Below are 21,866 nucleotides of genomic sequence, written 5' to 3' on the forward strand. Positions count from 1 at the left end.
ATTGTTGTGGTGTTGGAGGGCTCTCTCTTCTGTGCAAGTAAAGTGGGCTGATGATGCGTATAAGTCGTCGCCCTTTTAAGCCACACCACCAAGATGATCGAGTTCGTGCGAGTACGGCACAGTTCAATATATATATATATACTGAAAAAAAAATATATATTTAGAGTTATAGTGCTCGTTAGTCGATAATAGTAAGGGTTATGAGAATGGAAACGGAATGCTGTATGATGTCGTTCGTCATGTAGAGAAAAGCGAGTGTGACGAGGCGAATGTGGTGGGACAAGAAAGAAGCGTGGCCACTATATAATAAAAGAAAATGAAGAATCAAAGCAACATTCCGTCATTGTACATGAGCCTAAGAAGGATTCATGCCCTGGAGCCCACGGATTTTTTCGTTTTTGTCCTATCGCCGCAGCTCAGCTCAGCTCAGCTTTCTCCCTTTTGCCTTGTGCTACTACTACTATGCTCTCCTCCCTCCCCCCCCGTTTGGCCTCGCGCCTAAACAGCATCGAACCACCGACAATGGATCATTTGCTTGCATCTGCTATCTGCTAGACTGAGAAGCTAATAGTACTAGGGCCTTGCAGGATCTGTAAGCAGGAAGGGCCGTCTTCGATGCAAAAGCCCGTAAACAGCGGCCCCCCTGTATACGGCGACTTGGGCACGTTGCAAGGCCGCAGCGTCGGTGCTCGCACTTGTGGCAAGATCCGTCCGGGGTTGGGGCTAGGACAGAATTGTAACGTGTAAGGCTTGCGAGTGTGCGTTTTTGGTGGTGGGAAGCGGGACACCCACGGTGAGGTGCTTGATTTAACGTTAAAGAGCGGGAAAATTGGGGCGAAAGGGGGTAGCCGAAGTCTTGGCCGTGTAGGTTAATTCCATGTAGGTGGATACCCGGGTCTCAGTGTTGGTTATTGTGCTGCTGGTTGTATTGTGTGTTACGGGCATTGTATTGTTGGTTGGTTGCTTGTCTGTCTCTACTGCAGCTGGTTCAGACTCAGCTAATGCCATCATCTCCATCTTCTCTTCTTTAATTACCCCAGTGCTGTGTTCTAGATTATCACTACTTCAACACGCACAACAAACATCATGGATGAATCAAAAAAAAAAAAAAAAAAAAAAAAAAAAAAAAAATCGTCAACGTAATTGTCCAGCACGGCGACCAGCGCGGCCGCTCTTATCGCGGCGTCTAAATCGACCGTTTCAACAGTCAACAGGGCTGATTGCAGCAGCCAAAATCACGGGGCGTCGGTGCGTCGGCGCTTGACTGTCGGCGCGACGCTCGCCATCGCGCCGACACTGCTTAAGTAATCGGCCTGGATTCGCCCGACTCACATAAATGATAACGAAGGCGAAGGCTATAAACGCCGGCACTGATGACAAAGAAGGGGAAAATACCTAGAAGAAAGAGAAAAACTACTATTTTTTATGGGTTTATAATGGAGCTGCGTGCGTATTTGATTTCGGTCTCAAAAGGCTGGACTGCGCTTCTGAGTCGTGCCCACGTGGAGAGCTACACACACAAGTCATGCGCGTGTAAGTGGCCGTTGATATGTCTTGCATGGAACGCGGGCGATCGACCTTGATGGTTCGTCTTGTGCTCGTGCTTGTGGATATACCTATTTGTAATTACAAGATGGGATGCCAACGTATTTGATATGCTTAATATCAAACTTGGCGAACAGTAACGCCTTGGGAGTGAGTACGATTGGTGGATTTGGCAGCATTTGATGCAGCCTTATGGAAGTGATGGGCGGGTGGACGCGGTTCATCGAAACAAGGCCCTACTCTCCCGAATACTAATGCGGTATATGCCATGTAAGTTTAGGAATGAAGAGATGCAGTCCCTATTTCTCTTGGAAACAGATGGCGAGTATTCACAGGGAAAATTATACTAACATGGAAGTTTGAGTTTGGAGATACCTAACACATAAAATTATTTAAAAATCGCGCTCTTACTTATTCCGCATACTTCTCTCCCAAAAAAAATCCTTCTATGATGTCTTTGGCGTTGATATATCTGCCATCCTTTATCTTCTTGTCAATCTCTGCAAACCTTTCCAACATGATGTATGTCTTGTTTGATGCAACCATTTTCCCAAAATGATGTTTAACAATTCTAGCTCTGTCACCTCGTTCATAATTTTTGCGTTCCTTAGCCAGTCGATCACAGGCTAAAATTAGTGAGCTCAATCCCGCGGCGATAGCTGTGGAAACTGAGCTTCCTGATATGTAATCCTTTGACTCAAGAAAAGGGACCGTGCCCGCAGCCACGTCGATACCTCGAATTGCATACTGAAAGTATGACGGCGCATTTGGACTCACTATCCCAAATTCATCACAAGCTGTGATGGTTATCGTATCACTGTAGCCTGATATACAGCTCTTCTCGGTGTTTAAGCCTTCGTCAGGGGTGCTACAGAGTATAATAATACCTTTGCTTATGGCGTCGGCGCAAGCATTGGATAAACCAATTGTTCCCTCTAAAATGGCAAAACTCATGGAAATGATATCGACATCTTGGCTTATTGCCCACCTAACAGCCTTAAGGGACATGAAGCAATTAAAAAATTAGCAAAGATTGAGCTGGAAAAAAATTCCATCTACTAAGGCATAACTCACTCGTTCAACTCGCGCTGGGATGATTCCAGATCTCCCTTCAGCGACCTTGGCCACGTAAAGATCACAACAAGGATCAATGGCACATATTAGATTTGCCATCTGGGTGCCATGTGGGTCAGACGCAAACAGCCAAGAACTAACGCGAGATTCGTCATCCACGAAAGATCGGCCTTTCTTGATGCGTGACCACAAAGTCTTGTATTCGCCGTCTTTCTCAATCCGGTATCCATTTGAAGTAGTGTTCTTTTTATAAGAAGAATCCGAAACATTAAGAGCAGATGAGTATTCAGAAACATTAATAGCCTTTGAGGCAACTGAAGGGGCTTCAACTGATGGAGAAATGCTTAAAATCCCATTATCGATCACAGCAACTCGGATTGGGCGGAATTTTGCAGAGCCTTCTTTATTAATATCAGGCGCATGGGTTTGGTCTTCTTTAGTAATGTCGCGCGCATGGGTTTGGTCTTCTTTAGTAATATCACGCACATAGGTTCGGTAACCTTTGATAAAACGAGATAGCTTCGGCACAGCACGTTCAGCTCTAGTAATATTCAGCGAATGAAATAAATGATTGGCTGCGCGATCTGGGTAACAGGGAGGAGCACTTACATCTCTCCCAAATCGGCTTCTCTTTCCTCTGTTGGATTCCACGGCCGGATACTGACACCGACTGTGAGCTTCCAAATGTCATCGGCATCTTGAGTGTCCTGGGAATTCGAAGTGTTCTGAGTATTCTCCAAGCGCAGTTTTTCTCGTTTCTCGTTTATTTCTTCGCTCAGTCTGCTAAATTCGCTTTCGATAAAAGCGACGATGGCGCGGCATCTATCTCGAGTCGCCAATTCCTTCGCATTTCAATCAGCGCATTGCGTGTAGTAGGCTGGTCATACGACACAAACCTGTATAACATATATTTCAAGCGTTGTAAGCTAATCATGCTTTTTGTCAACATCAAAAGGATATAATACTGCAGTAAAGAAAGTTGACATGTTACACAACCTACATTCGTAAGTGAGCAAATCCCATCTTCGCTTAACCAATGACTGATTACTGCTCGTTTGCCGCTGGTATAAAGATGAAGTTCTCTGATTTGTTGCAGTGCATTATTTTCACTGGGTTCCGAATTTTTGAAAACCGATATAGAGAGGTCCAGTATTCTCCAGTTGAGAACTTCCACATTAAACTTTTTAACATATATGCCTATACTGACCTCATCATGAGGATTCACAAGCCTATCTAAAACTGTCAGTTCGATAATATCGGTAACTTTCTTTTCCTTTTTTAGCCAATCGAGAACGTCGAAGATTTCACTATGTTCGAATTGAATGTTATCGCCAAATCTCTCTCTCTTGTCGACTTGGAGATCCAGGGCCGGAAACGCAGCATATTTAAGCGTCTCTTCATAAGACAGTAGATTTGCATAGTCTTGATGACGGATGAGCGAACGAACAAAGTCCGATACGCTGTAAGCCTTGGAATTAAACCGTGAGAGATCAAAACACAGTTCATTGACTTAGACTATCAGATTATTTTGAAATAGCGCCTCTATAGGATGTAGGAAGTTGCTCTTACCGGTTTCTAAAAGAGTAGATCACATTCAAGTTAACAAGTAATAAATATGAGGGGAAATAACTCGCCAAGTTTCTACGTACCGTCAGACAGCTGGAAAATCTCAAGCAGGTCTTGCATTTTATTTACTCTTTTGCTCTTAATCGTCGCTGCGACTATGAGATCGCGAATTTCTCTTTGAGTGACTTTGCTTGCTTCATCTTTCAAAACCCGACGAATAGACATAGAATTCTCCATAATATTGTTATTATGCCAGAGTGGATAGTGATTATGGCTTCGAGTAGTGATCGACTCATCATCGTATTGCAAAAATTTCTTCACAAATCCAATTTTTTGGTGCTGGACAGCAAGATGAAGGAGCCCAGATGTGTCAGACTTGAAAATGGATTCATTCTTGCTCCAGACTTCCTCTAGATCGAGCTGAATTATTTTCTCCACAACTTTCTCATTAGTTCTACTCTGCGGATCAGCGGCTTTGATCAGAGTATTGATGACATCCACTTGTTTTGTACGCCTTTCCGTGGACCTTGTATCTTGATTTGCGTCTTCATCCGTGTCTTGATTCGTGATTTTGTCAATATTCTCTAGAGGCTGAATTGCTGAGAGAATATTGTTGGTGTTGGCGAATTTCTTTCTGCGTTCAGGTTGTTGCAGGAATACTTCTACGACATTTCCTCTGCCTTTTTTCAAGGCATCTGTGAATGTTGTATCTGGCTTATCTGCTATACCAGTATTGAATCCCAAAAGTGCATGCAGGCCTCCTAGATCTCCGGCTTGAGCAGTAGCAGCAAGAGACAGAGGAGTCTTTTCAGATGTTGAATCTGGGTTTTTCAGTTTCAAAATATGAAGTAATATATCAGGCTGGAAATGTCGTCCTTCATGAATCATATGCTTTATTGCCTTGCCGTTACCATTTGCAGCAGCTATATGTAGAGGAGTGCTTTTAGAATTGCCCTTTTCACTGCGTGAATGAACTTTGTCAAAATGACAATTTCTCGTGAGAGGTTTCCATTCCGAAACTGGAAACTGCTTAGAAGTCGTATGAGGAGTGTAAAGATTGATGAACGACAGATGCGGCGAAACTTCAATGATGATTCGAATAATAATAATGCAGATATTTTTTTCATTACCGATATCCTCTTTTGCAGCTTCTGTCCGAACTGCTGAGAAACCACAATCATCGGCGCCCAGTTCACATTGCTGCACAGCCCTGTCGAGGACCAACCAACGTATACAATCATCTATTTCATGTGTTTTTTTTTCGTCTTTTAAGAAAATTTTGATCTCTGAAATGACCCTTGGTAACTCTTCATGTCTAGCTGCAGCTTCCAAAGCCGTTCTAAGGTATTTGAAGAGATCGTAAGCTTGATCATGCAACCGGATTTTGGAAGGCCCCTCGTCTTTTCGGCGCTTTTTCCATTCCTTGATTATTGTGTGGTCGACGGATTGGATATTTGAGGGTTCTTTTTGATCTACCGTCGTTTTGACGCTATCGGTATTTGATGCGAGCTCCGTACGCGTCTGACTGCTCCGAATATCGATGCTAAGAGACATGTTCGCAAGTAGGGAAAAAAAAGGAATGACTTGTCAGCAAACTCCAATTTTCTGAATTGAATAATTCTTCGATGTAGTTCCAAAAGTAGCAACTCGTCGTTATCAGGAAGCTGTGAGTTGATGATGAGGACTCTAAAAATCACAGTGTAGGTAAGCTAGGCGATGCGAGCGACTTTAGGTGCCAAAAAGAGGAGAAGATGTGAAAAGAATAGAAACGGAAGAAATGATAAGGCATTTAGATGCAGAAAGTACACAGCATGCACATAGGCATATTTGCCTAGGCTACCTATATGTACCTGTCAGGTACACAGCACTGGCTCGTCGAGTCACACCAATTGGATATGCATGTAAATAGGATTGGGCTCGACTGCAGCTGCATCTACCTCATTGGTTTTCAGCTTGTAATTTCGGTGAGAAACTTTCAAGGAACTTTTGAATCTGCCACCCTCCCTTACTCTGCACGAATACCCATATGTATTCTGGGGTATATAATTTTAGCTACAGGTAGTAATTATACCACCACCATTTCATATCTGCAATATTACATGAAGGCAGCCAATTTCTAATCTCAGAGTTAACTCTTATTTTTTACTAATATATTTTATTAATTATCATTACACCTAATGGATATTTTATTTCTCTTTTTTTTTCTTTTCATTTCTTTTCTTTTTTTTTTTTTTTAAAAAAAAAGAAAAAAACTTATATTTCTATTTATGTTGTCTATTTGTAATAACGGCTTGTTAAATGTCCAGTTGGATGTAGCTAAATTGTCATAACTAAATGTTGGACTATTGTATATCCCTTTAAATATATTAGAATTGCTTAAAATTGTTGGTTTATAATACGCCATTAAGGTTGACTTCCAATATCTCTTACTATCGCAATATATCTATGACATTCTAATCCTATACCTAGTATAGGGTAACTAGTTCCCAAGGGATAAACCTTTAACGTTGGGTTTATGTTAGTAGAAAGATATAAAGGATCTTATAAGCAGTCTTAGTTATATAGCTAATAACTTTAAATAAAGGTTTAATTTAGTTATTATATAAATACTATATTAATAACTAATTATTTAAGCTATATTTAATAAATATATTAAATAGTCTTATATAGTAAGTTATTTTATAGTTATTATTTATATAAGTTATATTATACTTAATAAAAATACTTTCTTAAAGTTATAGTTTTATTTTATAAGTAGGTATATATTTTATTAAAAATACATTTCCTTTATTATAATTAATTATCTTATCTATAGTTTACCTAGAGGTATATACTAAAGGGATTTTATATAGTTGGTTTATAATATAATGCCTCTCTTTTATTAGTTTTATTCTTAAGGCCTAAAACTACATAAAGTTTTATTTTTCTTTCCTTTAGTAATAAATAACTATATTTCTTTATAATACCTTATAATATTTTTAAATAATATTTTTTAATTTTTAAAAGCTTAATTAATTATTATAAAGCAGTAATAATAATTATTAAGACTATTAAGGTTTTTATTATACTTTATTCTTTTTATAATTTTTATAGCTTGCCCTATAAAATAGCAATAGGGTATAATAAATATTTAAAATATATCTATAAAGGTTAAATATATAATAAAAATAGTATTTCTTTAGCTATAGATAAGTATTTTTCTTTAGCTTTTAATAAATATATATTTTATTAATTTATATTTTTAATATAGTATTTAATAGCTAAAAAGAAATATTTAAATGCTGCTAAGCGCTAGGCCAAGCATAAGCTTTTTAAATAATAATAAAAATTAATAAAGTATTAATAATAGTTAATATTATTATTTTAATAAATAAATAAAAGTTTTATATAATTATTATATTTTTAAAAGCAGCATTAATAAATTAATATATAGAGTAAGCAGATGCTTTATTATAGGGCTTAGTCTTTTAATAAATTAAATAACTTAAAGCATGTTAAGTTAAAGGCAGTAGTAGATATATAGCTTAACAGTAGTATTAATATAATTAATTAAAATACAGTGCTTATTAATTTAAGCCTAGTGTTTAAAGAAATTTCTTTATTAGTGCTTAAGAGCTAAAGTATTTAACAGGCTTTTATAAATTCTTAAGTTTTAAATATCCTTTTTATTTAATAAAGTACTTAATATTTTAGGTTTTAAAGTTTTAGTATATAATAATAATGTTTTTAATTTTATATTCTTTTTTTTAATTTTTTATAATAATTTTATTTAAAATAAGCCTTTTAGTTTTTTTATTAATTTATATTTTTTTAAGTTATAATATATAAAAGACTAGATTTTATATTTTTATTATATTTAATAAGGCTAGCTTATAATTAACTTCTTTAATTTATTTTAAAATTTTATAAGGTTTTATTTTTTTAATATTAAGTTTATTATTTAGTTTATTTATTTTAATATTTAATAGTTTATAGCCTTATAAATATTATAGTAAGTAGATTATATCTCCCTTTTAAAAAATTAATCCTATAATTTTATTTTTATTTATATATTTTTTTATATATTTATAAATAAATTTAAGTTATATATATATTTCTTTATATAAATTAATTATTAATTTAGCTTATAATTATACTTTTTTTAAATTAAATTTATTTTATAGTAGTTTAAATACTTTTAGTATAAATTTATAATTTATAAAAAAAAGTATTAGTTTTATAGATTTTAATAGTATATTATTATAATATAGTTAAACTACTAGTAGTTTTTTAATTTAATTATTTTATATAAAGTTAATATAAGCTTATAAGTAAGCTTTAATAATTTAATTTATATATTTAGTTTATTTATTTATTTAAAGATAATATATAGTGCTAAATTTATAGTTTATTTTTAATTTAACTATAAGTTTTTATTAAAATTTAAAAGTAAATATTTATTTTTAATTTAAGATAATTTCTTTAAGTAATTTATAATTAGCAGTAATTATTTTTATATAGGTATAAGTAAGTTTTTTTAATAAATATAACTTTTTATATAGTAAAAAGTAAGCTTGCTTTATAAGTCAGCAGACTACTATAAAAATATTATTATATTATATATTTATAAATAGTTCTTTTAATAAAGGTAAATTAATAATATAGTTAAAGGTAATTGATTCCCAGGGTTATTTTACAATAGGTAGTGGTTATAGTTTCTTATAAAGTTTATATCTTTTATCTTTTATTTATTAATATATATTATAATATAATATAATATACTTTATATATTCTTTAAGTTTTTTAATATTATAGTATATTAAAACTTAATTATATATTTTTATTATACTTTTATATTTATATAATAAATATTTATAAATATATTTAATTACTTTTCTTTATAATTTTTTAAATACTTAAATTTTTTTATATTATTTAAAGTATTTTAAGTTTATAATAATATTTTTTAAATATTATTTATTTTTTTAGTTTTTAATAAATTTTTTAATTTCTTTAAGCATAAGGTTACTTTCTAGAACTTTAAATATTATATAAATTTATATTTATTTAATATTATTATTATTATTAAATTACAGTGCTTATGCTATATACTTAAATACTTTTTACTTATAATTAACTCTTTTACTTAATATATTAACTTATTTATTTTTTAATCTTTTATAATAAATAAATTTAAAGTTAAATTATAAAAGAAATTTAAAGTATTTAATTTATTAGCTTAATAATTTTTATATAGTAGTAAAGTAAATAAAGTTTTTATAATTTATAAAGATTATAACCTTATATTTACTTTTATAGTAATAATATTTTTATTTTTTAAATGCTTTAATAATAGCTAATATTTCTTTATTATATATAGTATATTATATTGCTAGTTTATAGAGTTTATATAAGAAAAATATAATAGATTATAGCTTGCTGTTTTTTTTAAGTTAATTTAATACTTTTTTTATTATAAATATTAATATATTTATTTTAATTATAATAGGTTTTTTTAGGTTAAATATAGTAAGAATAGGTTTTAATATTATTGCTGTTTTAAGTTCTTTAAGGGTTTTTTATTATTTTTTCCTTTATTTAAAAAAAATATTTTTTTTATTATATTTATTAATAAAGTAGCTTTTTATATAAAGTCTTTAATAAATTTTTAATAATAGTTAATAAATTTAAAAAATGCTTATACTTTTTTAAATATTATAGGCATTAGCTATTTTTTAATTATAGTAACTTTCTTAAAGTTTATATAAATTTCTTTTAAAGTAATAATATATTTAAAAAATTTTATTTATTAAAAATAAAAAATATATTTTTTAAAATTAATAAGGAGTTTTACTTCTTTAAGTTTTTATAATATAAAATAAATATATTTTTTATATTCTTTAAGGGTCTTTAAGAAAATAAAGATATTATTAATATAAGCTATTATAAAGTTATTTAAATATAGTCTTAGTATATAGTTTATTTTTTTTTAAAAAAATATAAGTATATTAATAAGCCTTTATAGTATAATTATATATTTATATAACTTATATCTTATAATAAATACTGTTTTTTATTTATTTTTTTTTTTATTTATATAAGCTTATAAGCTTTAGTAAGGTTAAGGGTTATAAACTATTTCTTTTTATATAATTTATTTTTAATTTATAAAATTAATAGTAAAGGGGTTTTATTTTTAATAGTAATTTAATTTAGTTTATAATAGTTAATAATTAATTAAAGTTTATTATTTTTTTTAAAATAAAAATAATAAAATATTTAATAAATAATTTTAATATATAGATATATTTTTTTTATAGTTATATTTTAATTTATTTTTTAAGTATTTTTAATTTTTCTTTACTTAAGTTATATATTTTATAAAACTTTAGTAATTTTTTTTTTTTTAATATTATTTTATAGTTTTATTTTAAATATAGTAATAACCTTTTTTTTAATTAATTATTAAAGAGTTTTTAATATTTTTAATATTATTCTAAAATTAATATTAATTATTTTTTAAAAGTAAATTCCTTTATTTTTAATTTATATAATTCTTTATTAAATTTTATTAATTTTTAATATAAAATAGTAATATACCTTTATATATAAACTTATTTTATTTTCTTTCTTTTTTAATAATATTAAAGAAGGATATTTAAAGGGCTAAAGAAAACCTTAGGCTTTTAGTAATTTAGTTCCTTTTTTAATATTTTTACATTAGTTTTATTTAAAGTACTTTTATTATTATACTAATAGATTTAGCCTATTCTTTATTTTATATTAAGTTTATATTTATATAACTAAAGTATTTTTAAAATAAGGTTATATTTTAAAATATTAACTATATTATATATTATATTTATAGTATAGTTATTAATTTATAGCAGCAGAGGATTAATTTATTGCTTTATTTATTTTTTATTATATTTAAAAGTTTATTCTTTAGTATAAAAAAGTTAATATAGTTTTTTTTTTTTATATATTAATAATTATAGGCATATTACAGTTATAGTAAATATATAGTTACTTTTTAATTTACTGTTTATTAAAATATTAAGTAAATTTCTATTTAATAATACTATTAAAATAATTCTTTTATTAAAATATTTTTTTTTTTTATTATTATATTTTAAATTAATAATATTTAAGTATTATAAATTCTTTTGCTGCCTTTTTATAAAAGACTTTAGTAGTTTTTTAAATAATATTAGTTTTTAATTTTTTCCTCTATATATTATAAATATTTTATTTTATTATAGTTTTTAAATTTTTTTTATTAATAATTTAGCTTTACTTTTTTAATTTTTTTTTATTTATATTAATTTTATAATTTTTTTAATTTATATACTTTATAAAATTAATTAATATATTTAAAAAGGCTTGTTTTATTTAAATATTTAAAAGGTTTTAAAATAACTATCTTAAGAAATTAATATTATTAAATAGCTTTTTATATAAAGCAGTATAAATTATTATAGGGTTTTAATATTATATACTAAAGGATATATATTAAAAAAATATTTTTTTTAGCTTTTTATTTAAAATATTCTATATATCTATAAGTAATATAATTAATTTAGCTAATTTAATAATATAATAGATATATTAAGTTAATATAGTTATATTTTTTAACTATTTTTTTATAATTAAAGCCTTAAGTAAGTGCTTAATTAATAATAATAGCCTTAATAATATACTATATTTTTAAAGTTTATTTTTATAAGTTATTTAAATAAATATATAATATTATTAAAGTATTTTTTATATTTATACTTGCTTTATTTATAATATTGTATTAAAATAAATTAAGTACTATAATTTTAAAGATAAAATTTTTATAATATTATATAATATCTTTAGTTTCTTTAAAATAATGTTTATAATTATATTATTTATTATTTTTATTTATTTTTAAAATAATGCCTTTAATTAAATTTATTAAATTTATAAAATTAACTTAAGGGATAGATTATTAGTTAAGGATTTTATTATTTACTTTTATATTTATTATTTAAGAGTAATTTAAAAGTTTAAATATAGATTTATAAAAGTTATAGTTATTATTGTTTTTAAAAGATTTTAATTATTTTAATAAATAAATAATTTTATTGCCTTTATCTATAATATATATTGCTTTTAGCTTAAGAATAGTAGATTATTTTTTTTTTAAAGATTTATAGTTCTTGGCTATATAGTTTAGCTTCCTGTAATTATAATATTTAAATTTTTTTTTCTTCTTTTATATTATATTAAGGTCTATAGATCTAGCTATACTACTATTATCTTTAGTAATTAATTCCTATTATTTTTTATTTTAATTTACTTAAAATCCTAAATAATATTTCCCTTTTTATTTAAAAAAATCTATCTTTAATTCTTATAGTAAATTATTTACTTTTATATATTTTTTTATAAAAAATAAAAAATTATATTATTTTTAATTAATTTAATAAACTTTTTTTTTAATTTTAGGTTTAAGTTTATTATAAAATTATTTAATAAATGCTAATTCTCTTTAATTAATATATATTACTAAATCTTAAAATATTATAGTATAGTTTAAATACTTTTTTTTTTAATAAATAGTAATAAGTTTATTTTTAGCTATTTTAATTTCTTTAATATCTTTAAAAGCTTTTTTAAATTTTTTTTAAATTTATTAAAACTTTTAAAAATAGCTTTAGTAGTATTTTTAACAGTAAAGTTATATTTTATATAATTATTTTAAATTAATTTAAATTATTTAAAAGCAAGTTTTAAAAAATAAAATACTATAAAAATACTTTATTTTTTTTTTTTTTTAAAAATAATAAAAAAGTTTTAAAAATAAGCCTTAAGTTATATAATAAATAATTAAAGTTTAATAGGCTTATTATTATATACTAGTAGAAGTTAAAGCTTAAAGGTAACTTTAATATTCTTTCTTAAGGCTAATGCTTTTTATTTTTTATATAGTTTTTTAATAAATTTCTTAAGCTGCTTAATAATAAGCTTATTTTAATTAAATTTATTAATAAAGTTAATGTCTTTATTTATATCTTTAATAAAATTAAAGGTAAGGGTATTAAAGTTACCTAAGGTTATTATAGTAATTTAAATTACTTAAAAGATCTAAAGTATCTTTTTAAATAAAAGTTATTAATATATAATATTTTAATCCTATATCTAGTATAAGGTAACTAGTTTTTAAAAAATAAACCTTTAATATTAAGTTTATATTAATAAAAAAATATAAAGAATTTTATAAGCAGTTTTAATTATATAGCTAATAACTTTAAATAAAGGTTTAATTTAATTATTATATAAATACTATATTAATAATTAACTATTTAAACTATATTTAATAAGTATATTAAATAGTTTTATATAGTAAATTATTTTATAATTATTATTTATATAAGTTATATTATACTTAATAAAAATGCTTCTTTAAAGTTATAGTTTTATCTTATAAATAGATATATATTTTACTAAAAATACATTTCCTTTATTATAATTAGTTATCTTATCTATAGTTTACCTAGAGGTATATACTAGAGGGATCTTATGTAGTTGGTTTATGACAATATCCTGCTATACATTTTCTTTAAAGGCAAATCTAATGTTAGTTTATTAGAAGAACAAGCATACAGGGATTATAAAGTCTGCGAAAATGATATCCATGGACTGGAAATCTAAATCGAAAGCATTTTTAAACAATTAGGCACCTCGATTCAAGCCAAGATTATATATATGTATGTATACTTGTATGACGCCCAAGAACAAACGATAATGTATTGGTAGGTAAGTTGATTTAGCGCAAATCTGCTTTGAAACTACATCCCTATCAAGAGATTAAAAAAAAGCTAGTAGATTGTGCGTTAGACATTTCCTTTACTTATAAGTATTTGAATAGGAATAGTCTATTCGCGCATCACCTCCCTACTAGCAAGGGCTTGTTGCATTCGAAACATCAGGCTATCCTGTGCAGCAAGACGAGCCTCGAGCTGAGCCATGCGAGTCTCGAGCGCTGTTAACCTAGCCAAATCGATAGGGGGGCGGACGGCGCACTTTGCCAGCCAATCACCAGCGGGGGAAGGCTCAATTGGGTGGCAAGATCAGCCGCAGTGGATCCGGACAAGGAAGGGAGCGGTACTTCGGCATATGTACTGCCAGGGGTTTTCAGCGAAGCCGGCATCGCCTCCTCTGCAGAGCTGTCTCGTATTTCTTCGTTATTGCCCAACGACCCCTCAGCCTGCTTGGCGGTAGCCGAACTTTGTATCTCGAGTTGATGGCTGAGCTCCCATTTCAGCTCCAGGCTGGATGATTTTTCGCGGTTTTGCAACCTCCCCAGGTTATCGCGGTCAATGCACTTCATTATATCCATGCCCTCGTAATTGCAAATGGTCTGTTCCCAAGGTGTCACAAGATATGGTTTGGTTTTCCCCGGGTTTGACCCAAAAAACTTCTTGGTTTTGTTCTTGAAATCTTCCACGGTGCCTATCCGAGCCTCAACCTGGAATTTCACCACATAAGGCTCACGCGTTTGTCGCGATATGAGCACCGCGACATAGAATGTCTGTGGGATGCCCGCATTCTGCAGTTCGTTCTGTTCAAGAATCCATGTGATTCCATTCCGCCGACCAGTGTGCTGGCTAATTTCTGGGTTTGAGCTTGCTTGGTCGAAGGCAGCTCGATCCCATGATATCTCATGCTCGCTACTCCGACTGCCGGATATGTTGACGCCAGAGTACCCGGCCTGACCGCCGGCCTCTATTTTACTAGATTTATTGTGAGAAGCCTTTGAGAAATTATATCTCTCAGTTGAATGGAAAGGCGCCCATGCCTGCACCTGCGGCTCGTTCTTAGAATCAAATGGTTTCTCGTCACCGCCTTCGAATACCAAGGAGATAGTTGCAGAACCAAATTTTCTTCTAGGGTCATGTGAAGCAAGGTCAATTCTTAGAACCACTAGAGTCATCTCCTGGTGGTGTATCTTATTGGCGCCTTCGAATGTTGTTTTTTCCCATCCGTCCACCCAGAGTAGTCGGTCGGCTGTTACCGAATATCCGGATTTTTTATTATCATAGACGGCACTACCGTCGGCTTTCACTTCATATGACTTGACAGAACCAGACATAAGAGTTGCTTCATGATTCTGATTCCAATAAAGGGGAATCTCTAAGCGACTTGACGGGGCTTGGTTATCTAAGTTCACAAAACCAGCCATTGTTGTAGTTTGAACGATGGTGAGAGATGGGATCACCAGCTGTGCAATACAGCAGGAACGCAAGAAAGAAGAAGAAAAAAATACTAGGCGGAATTTAACAATGGCAATGATGGCCTAAATAACGGCTTATATATCCTGTGTTATATTTATGTTGGGCTAGAGAACTACCTGTGAACAACCATACCTAGTACTCGCAGCCGCCGCTATCACCTATTCGAGGTCTCAATATCTGCATTTGGGCATAAAATCGCTCGACACGCACTAACCACTCGCAGTATGAGGCTGCAGCCAGCCTTGGCGGCGGATTGGGCACTAAGCACCTGCATATACCTACCAACTTCCAAGGTCATACAGCAGGTAGATTGGGAATTACAGTGTGTATAACATGGACGAAGCATCTGAAAGCCTGTTACTTGAACCAGAAGGCTTGTTGTTTGTCCTAAACCCATGGGAGTTGAAGACCTACCAAGAGAATGCTCAACCGTACGCGTATGGCTACGCATTATAGTAAGGACATATACATAGATAGGTAGAAAGCAGCGATTTAGTGATCTACCTAGTGTTAGGTAGAAACACCATAGTCTAGATTATCGTATCAACCCGTGCAGACAAGAGATGACCCCGCGGCTGACTTAAGGCCCAAGAGAGCAGGGGTTCCGGGGCCAATGAATGATCGGAACTTGTCAATTGTGAATGGATCATAACCCCTATTCTATCGAGGGCTGGTGATGTGAAACGAGTGTGGAGCATAGAGTACGAGAGCGTGTATTGTTAAGGTACTGACAAGTACTCGCTCTGTTACACGGCTGTGCATACGCACAGTGTATATACCATACATGCCTATTCCATCGTTAATGCCCAACCCAGGACGCTCCAGGCATCACTAACCACAACGATTCCTAGACAACGCACCATTGTATAACCTCGATTCCTGTTAGGAATGATAAATTTATTCTGACTTACAATTGATTAATTCTGATTTTCCAGCTTCCATCAGCGATACTCTGCATCTTGTATTCCTAAGTCTGTCATAGAGGCTGATTAGCACCATGGATATCACGACGTGGGTGGCAAAAGGGCGGCGCGCTTTCAGGTCCAAAAAGGATAAAAGGATAGACACTGGTAGTGTCGGGGATGAACAAACATCATCAACACCTGAAGACATCAACAATCTAACCCCCCCTAAGCCCACAGCAGCTGATCAGCCGCCTGATGAGATTTTCGTTCCAAATGAATCCGATGTACTTCCCGAGTCGAGCGTCGTGGCCCCAGAGAGTGAAACACCCACCGACCTGCCAACCAAAGACTCAAAGAAGCCAGAAGAAGCCATTTCGCAAAGTAACGAAATCAACAAAGTGTCTTCTTCAATAACCTCCGCGTCGAACAGGCTTGATTCAGCCGAATCTTACCACCAGGCGCCCCGAGACTTGTGGGAAGTAGCTTACGATAATCTGAGGCTTCAACATGCCGACTTATTGGAGGAATACGAAAGAATATTGACGTTATGGCTACGTGCATACTCACTACAGCAAAATCGGAAATTTGACTGCATTGAAGAACCAGGGAATCTATTTCAATGTTCAAATCATCAAGAAAGGCGACAATACGCGCAGAATATTATTGCCTTCTGTCTCGATGCTCAGCAAGAGAGAGATGCTGGTGCTGATTCTGGTGATGAGGGTAGTCAAAACTCCAATTCTGAAACGATTTCACTCAGATTCTCCAAAGAAACTCGAGACGTGTTGAAATCATCAATCGACAATGTTGAAGATGCAGCCCTTGCATGGGCAGGAACATGCCTTGCTCTACAGGTAAGCGACATACATTCCTTTGCGAAGTACTGCTATAATCCCCGATTGCTAAGGATAATAAACGAAATAGGGCCTTTTGGATTCTACCGACCGACCGGAAAAATTACTAGGCATCAACTATATCGCATCTAGAATGGCGTGGTATACCCTGCTCCCTAAGCTTCTCGATGACGATGAAAGCGAACAAACAAGTCTCCGAGATCGTATCACAGAACTTTACCAACAAATTTTCCTTTTCCAAATTCGCATAGTCTGTTCTCAAACAGATACCATTCAAGAGAGCGATTTTTTCCAAATCGATCAAGATCTATTTTCCAGAGATGGAGACTTGAATGAGGCCGATGTGGTAAAGGCAGAGCAAGCACTTATGTGTTTTAAAGGGAATCACATTGAAGCTCAGATCCGCAGCCTTGTCACGTTTCCCAACGATGAGAAAAATGATGTGATTGGAGATGAGACACCAGAGCCTGAGGAGAGCGATATGAAGATTACAATAAAAAATTTAAACGCAGTCGATCCGCGAAAGAATAATTTAGAAGCGAATATCCCATCACTTGAAAGTCTCTATGAATGGGTCAATTCAACTCCTGAATTCAAGGATTTCACTATGGGAGAATCACGCTTGCTTTGGGTTTGCGGTGACCCAGATGCTGGCAGAACGATGGTGTTTTGGTCGATTATCCGTGGGCTCTCTCAGACGAGTCTCGGCTTAGAACCGAAGTTTCTGTCATTTTCAATGTGCGGTACTGGTGAAAATGAAGTGGAAAGCACTGTGTCTGTGCTTAAGACCCTTATCTACCTCGTCTTGAATCACCAACCTCAGCTGAGCAAATATCTGATAGAAAAGTGCAACTCAACAGACAGAAAGGATTTTTCTGATTCCAATGACAAATACGCATTAACATTGCTTCTATACGAAATTATCAGAGATGAAACATTTAAACCAACTATATTCCTAATCGGAGGAATTGATGAAATCATTTTCGAAGACGAAGAGCCAAGCTCCTTTGCATCATTTATCAAAACAACTATGAATTTATCACAAAATGTTAAATGGCTCATATCCAGCTCAACTGAGTCATTTGAGAGTTTTTCTAAATCAGAAGATCTGCATATAGCTAAAGATCAATGCATAAATATCGATGGCGCATATGATGCAATCCAGAGAACTTTAAATGATCATTATATCCCTTCAAAGGTTGATCAGCTAGCAAAACACTGGAGTATCGAAGAAGAGTTTCGAAATGAAATTACTGAACTCCTAAAGAAGATATCTTCAGGAACCTTTCTACGGGTTGACTTAGCGTGCCAGGCGATACAACGAGAAAATCCTTGGCATGCCCCAAGTATTCTCCAATTGTGGTTATCGCAGCCTCCAGCAGCATATTCTGATCCATTATACAACTTTTACGCTCCTATGCGCGAAAATATTAAGAATCTACCTTTCAATGATTCCAATATTTGCGTCGATGTGCTAAGTACAATGGCAACAGCAGCTAGACCTCTGAATCTTGTGGAGTTGGAAGTACTTTTGGATTTTCCGGCATACTTCAATGTCAAAGTCCTCGTGGAAAAATGTTTCACATTCCTAGAACTACGTGACGACACAGTCCATTTCCCGCGCAAAACCGCCAGAGATTTCGTTCTCAAGGAGTCAGAGAGTAAAAGGGCAGGCTTGCATTCGCGAATGGTTGAACGCTGTCTCACATCTCTATCAGAATATTGGAGTTTACCTTCGACAAATTCATCCCAAAGCCGAAGCAAAAACTCAGAACTCCCTACCGGCTATTTGGCACTATATTGGGCTCGACATCTTTGTAATATTGACGATGCTAATAATGTTATACATATAGTTACTGAGTTTTTCACTCAGAACCTCTTGAAATGGTTGGATCTCTTAGTATCTTCAGGGTTGTTATCTCAGGCAAGAGCTCTAGTATCAGCTTTACAAAGCCATGTCAAGGTACGTTTCTCCATCTCTTGTTTCATGAACGTCTCAATTTTTATAACGACGGAATTTCAAATTTGATACTGACTTTGCTATCAAAAGAAGCGGGAAATAGGAGCACGCGCTGATGATAGCCGCTACCGGACGTTCGTGAGCATTATCAATGAAACGAACCAGTTATTACGTTTCCACAACATGATTCAGGGTGCCGTTGGTCTTACAGCCAGAGTGACTCTCCTGTTCTGTCCTCACAATACGACGATGCAAAAAATATTCCTGCCCAAGGAATGGCCGCAACTTGAAGGCCCCCCAATGTTCAAAAATTATTGGGACCCCGCTACTCATATTTTAACAGGTCATTCAGACTATATTCGTTGCTGTTCCTATTCTCATGATGGAAAATTCTTAGCTTCTGGCTCAGATGATGGTTCTATACGTCTCTGGGATACAGCGTCAGGAAATGTACAACATATATTTCGAGCTTTTGATAGTGATTATGTGTATAACATTGCTCTATCCTCCTCTGGATTTATTGCTGCGGCGAGCCAGACAACCATTGGAATATGGAATTTATCTACTGGACAACTGCCGAAACTACCAGTTGATGAGTATGTGTGCAACAAATTCGTCTCTGTCGGGGATATTACGTTTTCGAATGACGGAAACATGCTGGCAGCGGCGGTTCAGAGAGATATTATTTTTTGGCATATTCTTGACTCCAAACTCATCCCACAAAAGGTAGATGCTTCCTACAAAGATGATATTCGCTTCATCAAATTCTCTGAGCATGATACTCTTTTTGGATCAGTGTCAAATCAAACGGTTACTATCTGGAGTCTGAAGGATGAGGTGACTGACGGCGTCATGGATGGAGCAGTTCAAAACGTAGAGTTTGCTATACAGAATAACCGAAGGTTGAAGAAGGAAACAGACTTGACTATATCTACCTCACACAATGATTGGGCATGTGGGATTGCCTTTTCACCAAATCTAAAGTATGTTGCCACCGGGACGGATGAAGAAAACAAAGTATACATATGGGACTGGGAGTCGGGAAACCCTCCCATGATTCTCACTGGACACACGGGCAGTATCAACACAGTCGAATTCTCATCTGATGGTTTATTTCTAGCATCTGGATCACAGGATGGGACAATTAGAATGTGGCGAGAGCCATGGACTGCCACACAACCCCCCTTAATACTAAGCGGACACTCAAGGAGTGTGTACGATTTATCATTCTCGCCTTCTGAGACATGCCTTGCTACCTGCTCCAGCGATGAAACCATTCGAATCTGGGATTACGGCAGCTATAAAACACAAGTACAGTCGGAAATTGACTTAAGGCAGAGTCAAAATACTCCACACGCGCGGCGTATCTCACGTATTGCACTGTCTGAGGATGGGAAGTGGGTGGCATCAGCCTCCGCAGATGGTTTAATTTGTTTATGGGATGGAATTTCTGGTGTGCTCCAACGAAGCTTATGGGAGCATAGACAAGATATTGAATCGCTTGTATTCAGTCATGATTCTCGCAAATTGATATCAGGATCCGATGACAGAACTGTTCGTATTTGGAACTTAGAAGATGACTTCCAGTCACGCCCACTCCTCGGTCACCGAGATTGGGTACGCTGCGCTGTATTATCGCGCGATGGAACATTTGTAGCTTCGGGATCTGATGATAGGACCGTACGCGTTTGGGACCTTAGGTATGAGTTTGGACATGATCTTTCGAATCAGGAAGAGGAGGAAGAAGAGGAAGGAGAAAGAGGGGAGTCGAATGGTGTCCAGGGGCTAAGAATACTGAGTGGTCATAGAGACTACGTCATGTGCGTTTTATTTTCACAAGATGGAAAATACGTCGTGTCTGGTGCTGATGATGGTGAGATCCTACTTTGGAGCCTTCACACCGATCAAGCCAACTCTTCGACTCAATTGACAAGAATTAAAAATAGAGGGGACGGACGCATAAATGCTATGACCTTCTCAGCCGACTTCAAAAGGCTCATCGCATCTTATGCTGGAAGTATATCCATATGGGATATTACTGGGGAGGATGGGAATATAAGATCTGAGGGTATGATTAAATCAGAAACAAGGTCAGGTATCTACTCACTGAGCGTCAATATCAAGTACCCTCAGTATGTCATATCAGAGGGGGCCCTATACTTATCGAAGACCTGAGAGAAGGTGCAAAAGTGGAGATAGTATCTAAGCCATGGTGCCCCTATAGTGTTATGTCCGACACAGAGACATGGATCACCTGGAACGGTAAGAAGGTTGTCCTCTTGCCAGGTCAGTATCATCCAGAGTCTGGTAGGAATACTATGAGAGTTGGAGAACAAACAATTATCATCGGCTGTATCACGGGAGAGGTTTTAATTTTCCGGTTTAAAAAGGATGCAATTTGGCTGGAGACATTACACCAGTAGTAACTAGAGCAAATATATTACTTCGCTTCGAATACTTTAGAGTAAATAAGAGTGTGTTTCGATAAGTGCCTCACTAGAATAGTTTCACTCTGAGATCTTAGTATTTATACGCTGTAAGTAAGTCGAAACATTTAATAATTCGACTTTCGCCTGTCTCTTTTCTATACTTGGGCGTGGTGAACAACACCAAACTACATAATGTCTACCAACTTATGTGTTTGTCCTGTTGCAAAATTTGGTTGAACCTATAGGGGGGGGGGAGATGAGAATGTTTGGTATATATTCATTGTAGCCCC

General features: G+C 33.2%; 4 protein-coding genes across 4 annotated transcripts; 1 reads left to right on the top strand and 3 right to left on the bottom strand.

The window, feature by feature from the left end:
• Nucleotides 1-813: 813 nt before the first annotated feature.
• Nucleotides 814-1,286, bottom strand: TrAFT101_001094 (uncharacterized protein; the record flags this gene model as incomplete). Its single annotated transcript, XM_066126239.1, has 2 exons — nt 814-1,042; nt 1,240-1,286. 2 exons carry the CDS (start codon nt 1,284-1,286, stop codon nt 814-816), a joined length of 276 nt encoding a protein of 91 aa, XP_065982338.1.
• A 670-nt stretch (nt 1,287-1,956) lies between these two features.
• Nucleotides 1,957-5,739, bottom strand: TrAFT101_001095 (uncharacterized protein; the record flags this gene model as incomplete). The annotated part of the gene is made up of 7 exons (XM_066126240.1): nt 1,957-2,541; nt 2,620-3,160; nt 3,229-3,461; nt 3,516-3,545; nt 3,620-4,128; nt 4,189-4,194; nt 4,269-5,739. 7 exons carry the CDS (start codon nt 5,737-5,739, stop codon nt 1,957-1,959), a joined length of 3,375 nt encoding a protein of 1,124 aa, XP_065982339.1.
• An 8,024-nt stretch (nt 5,740-13,763) lies between these two features.
• TrAFT101_001096 (uncharacterized protein) lies at nt 13,764-15,573 on the bottom strand. Its single transcript, XM_024907526.2, has one exon. The coding sequence runs from the start codon at nt 15,374-15,376 to the stop codon at nt 14,180-14,182; it is 1,197 nt and encodes a 398-aa protein (XP_024765341.2). The 5' UTR covers nt 15,377-15,573; the 3' UTR covers nt 13,764-14,179.
• Nucleotides 15,574-16,266: 693 nt separating this feature from the next.
• TrAFT101_001097 (uncharacterized protein) lies at nt 16,267-21,640 on the top strand. Its single transcript, XM_024905974.2, has 3 exons — nt 16,267-17,187; nt 17,258-19,150; nt 19,238-21,640. The coding sequence occupies exons 1-3, from the start codon at nt 16,426-16,428 to the stop codon at nt 21,320-21,322; spliced, it is 4,740 nt and encodes a 1,579-aa protein (XP_024765342.2). The 5' UTR covers nt 16,267-16,425; the 3' UTR covers nt 21,323-21,640.
• Nucleotides 21,641-21,866: the final 226 nt, after the last annotated feature.

This window comes from Trichoderma asperellum, chromosome 1 (genome assembly GCF_020647865.1).
Source record: "Trichoderma asperellum chromosome 1, complete sequence".
Taxonomy (NCBI): Eukaryota; Fungi; Ascomycota; class Sordariomycetes; order Hypocreales; family Hypocreaceae; genus Trichoderma; species Trichoderma asperellum.

Coding starts and splice junctions, on each gene's coding strand:
- TrAFT101_001096 (XM_024907526.2), bottom strand. CDS start 15,376: ATGGCTGGTTTTGTGAACTTAGATAACCAAGCCCCGTCAAGTCGCTTA.
- TrAFT101_001097 (XM_024905974.2), top strand. CDS start 16,426: ATGGATATCACGACGTGGGTGGCAAAAGGGCGGCGCGCTTTCAGGTCC. Junction 17,188..17,257: donor GAACATGCCTTGCTCTACAG/GTAAGCGACATA, acceptor TAAACGAAATAG/GGCCTTTTGGATTCTACCGA. Junction 19,151..19,237: donor CTTTACAAAGCCATGTCAAG/GTACGTTTCTCC, acceptor TGCTATCAAAAG/AAGCGGGAAATAGGAGCACG.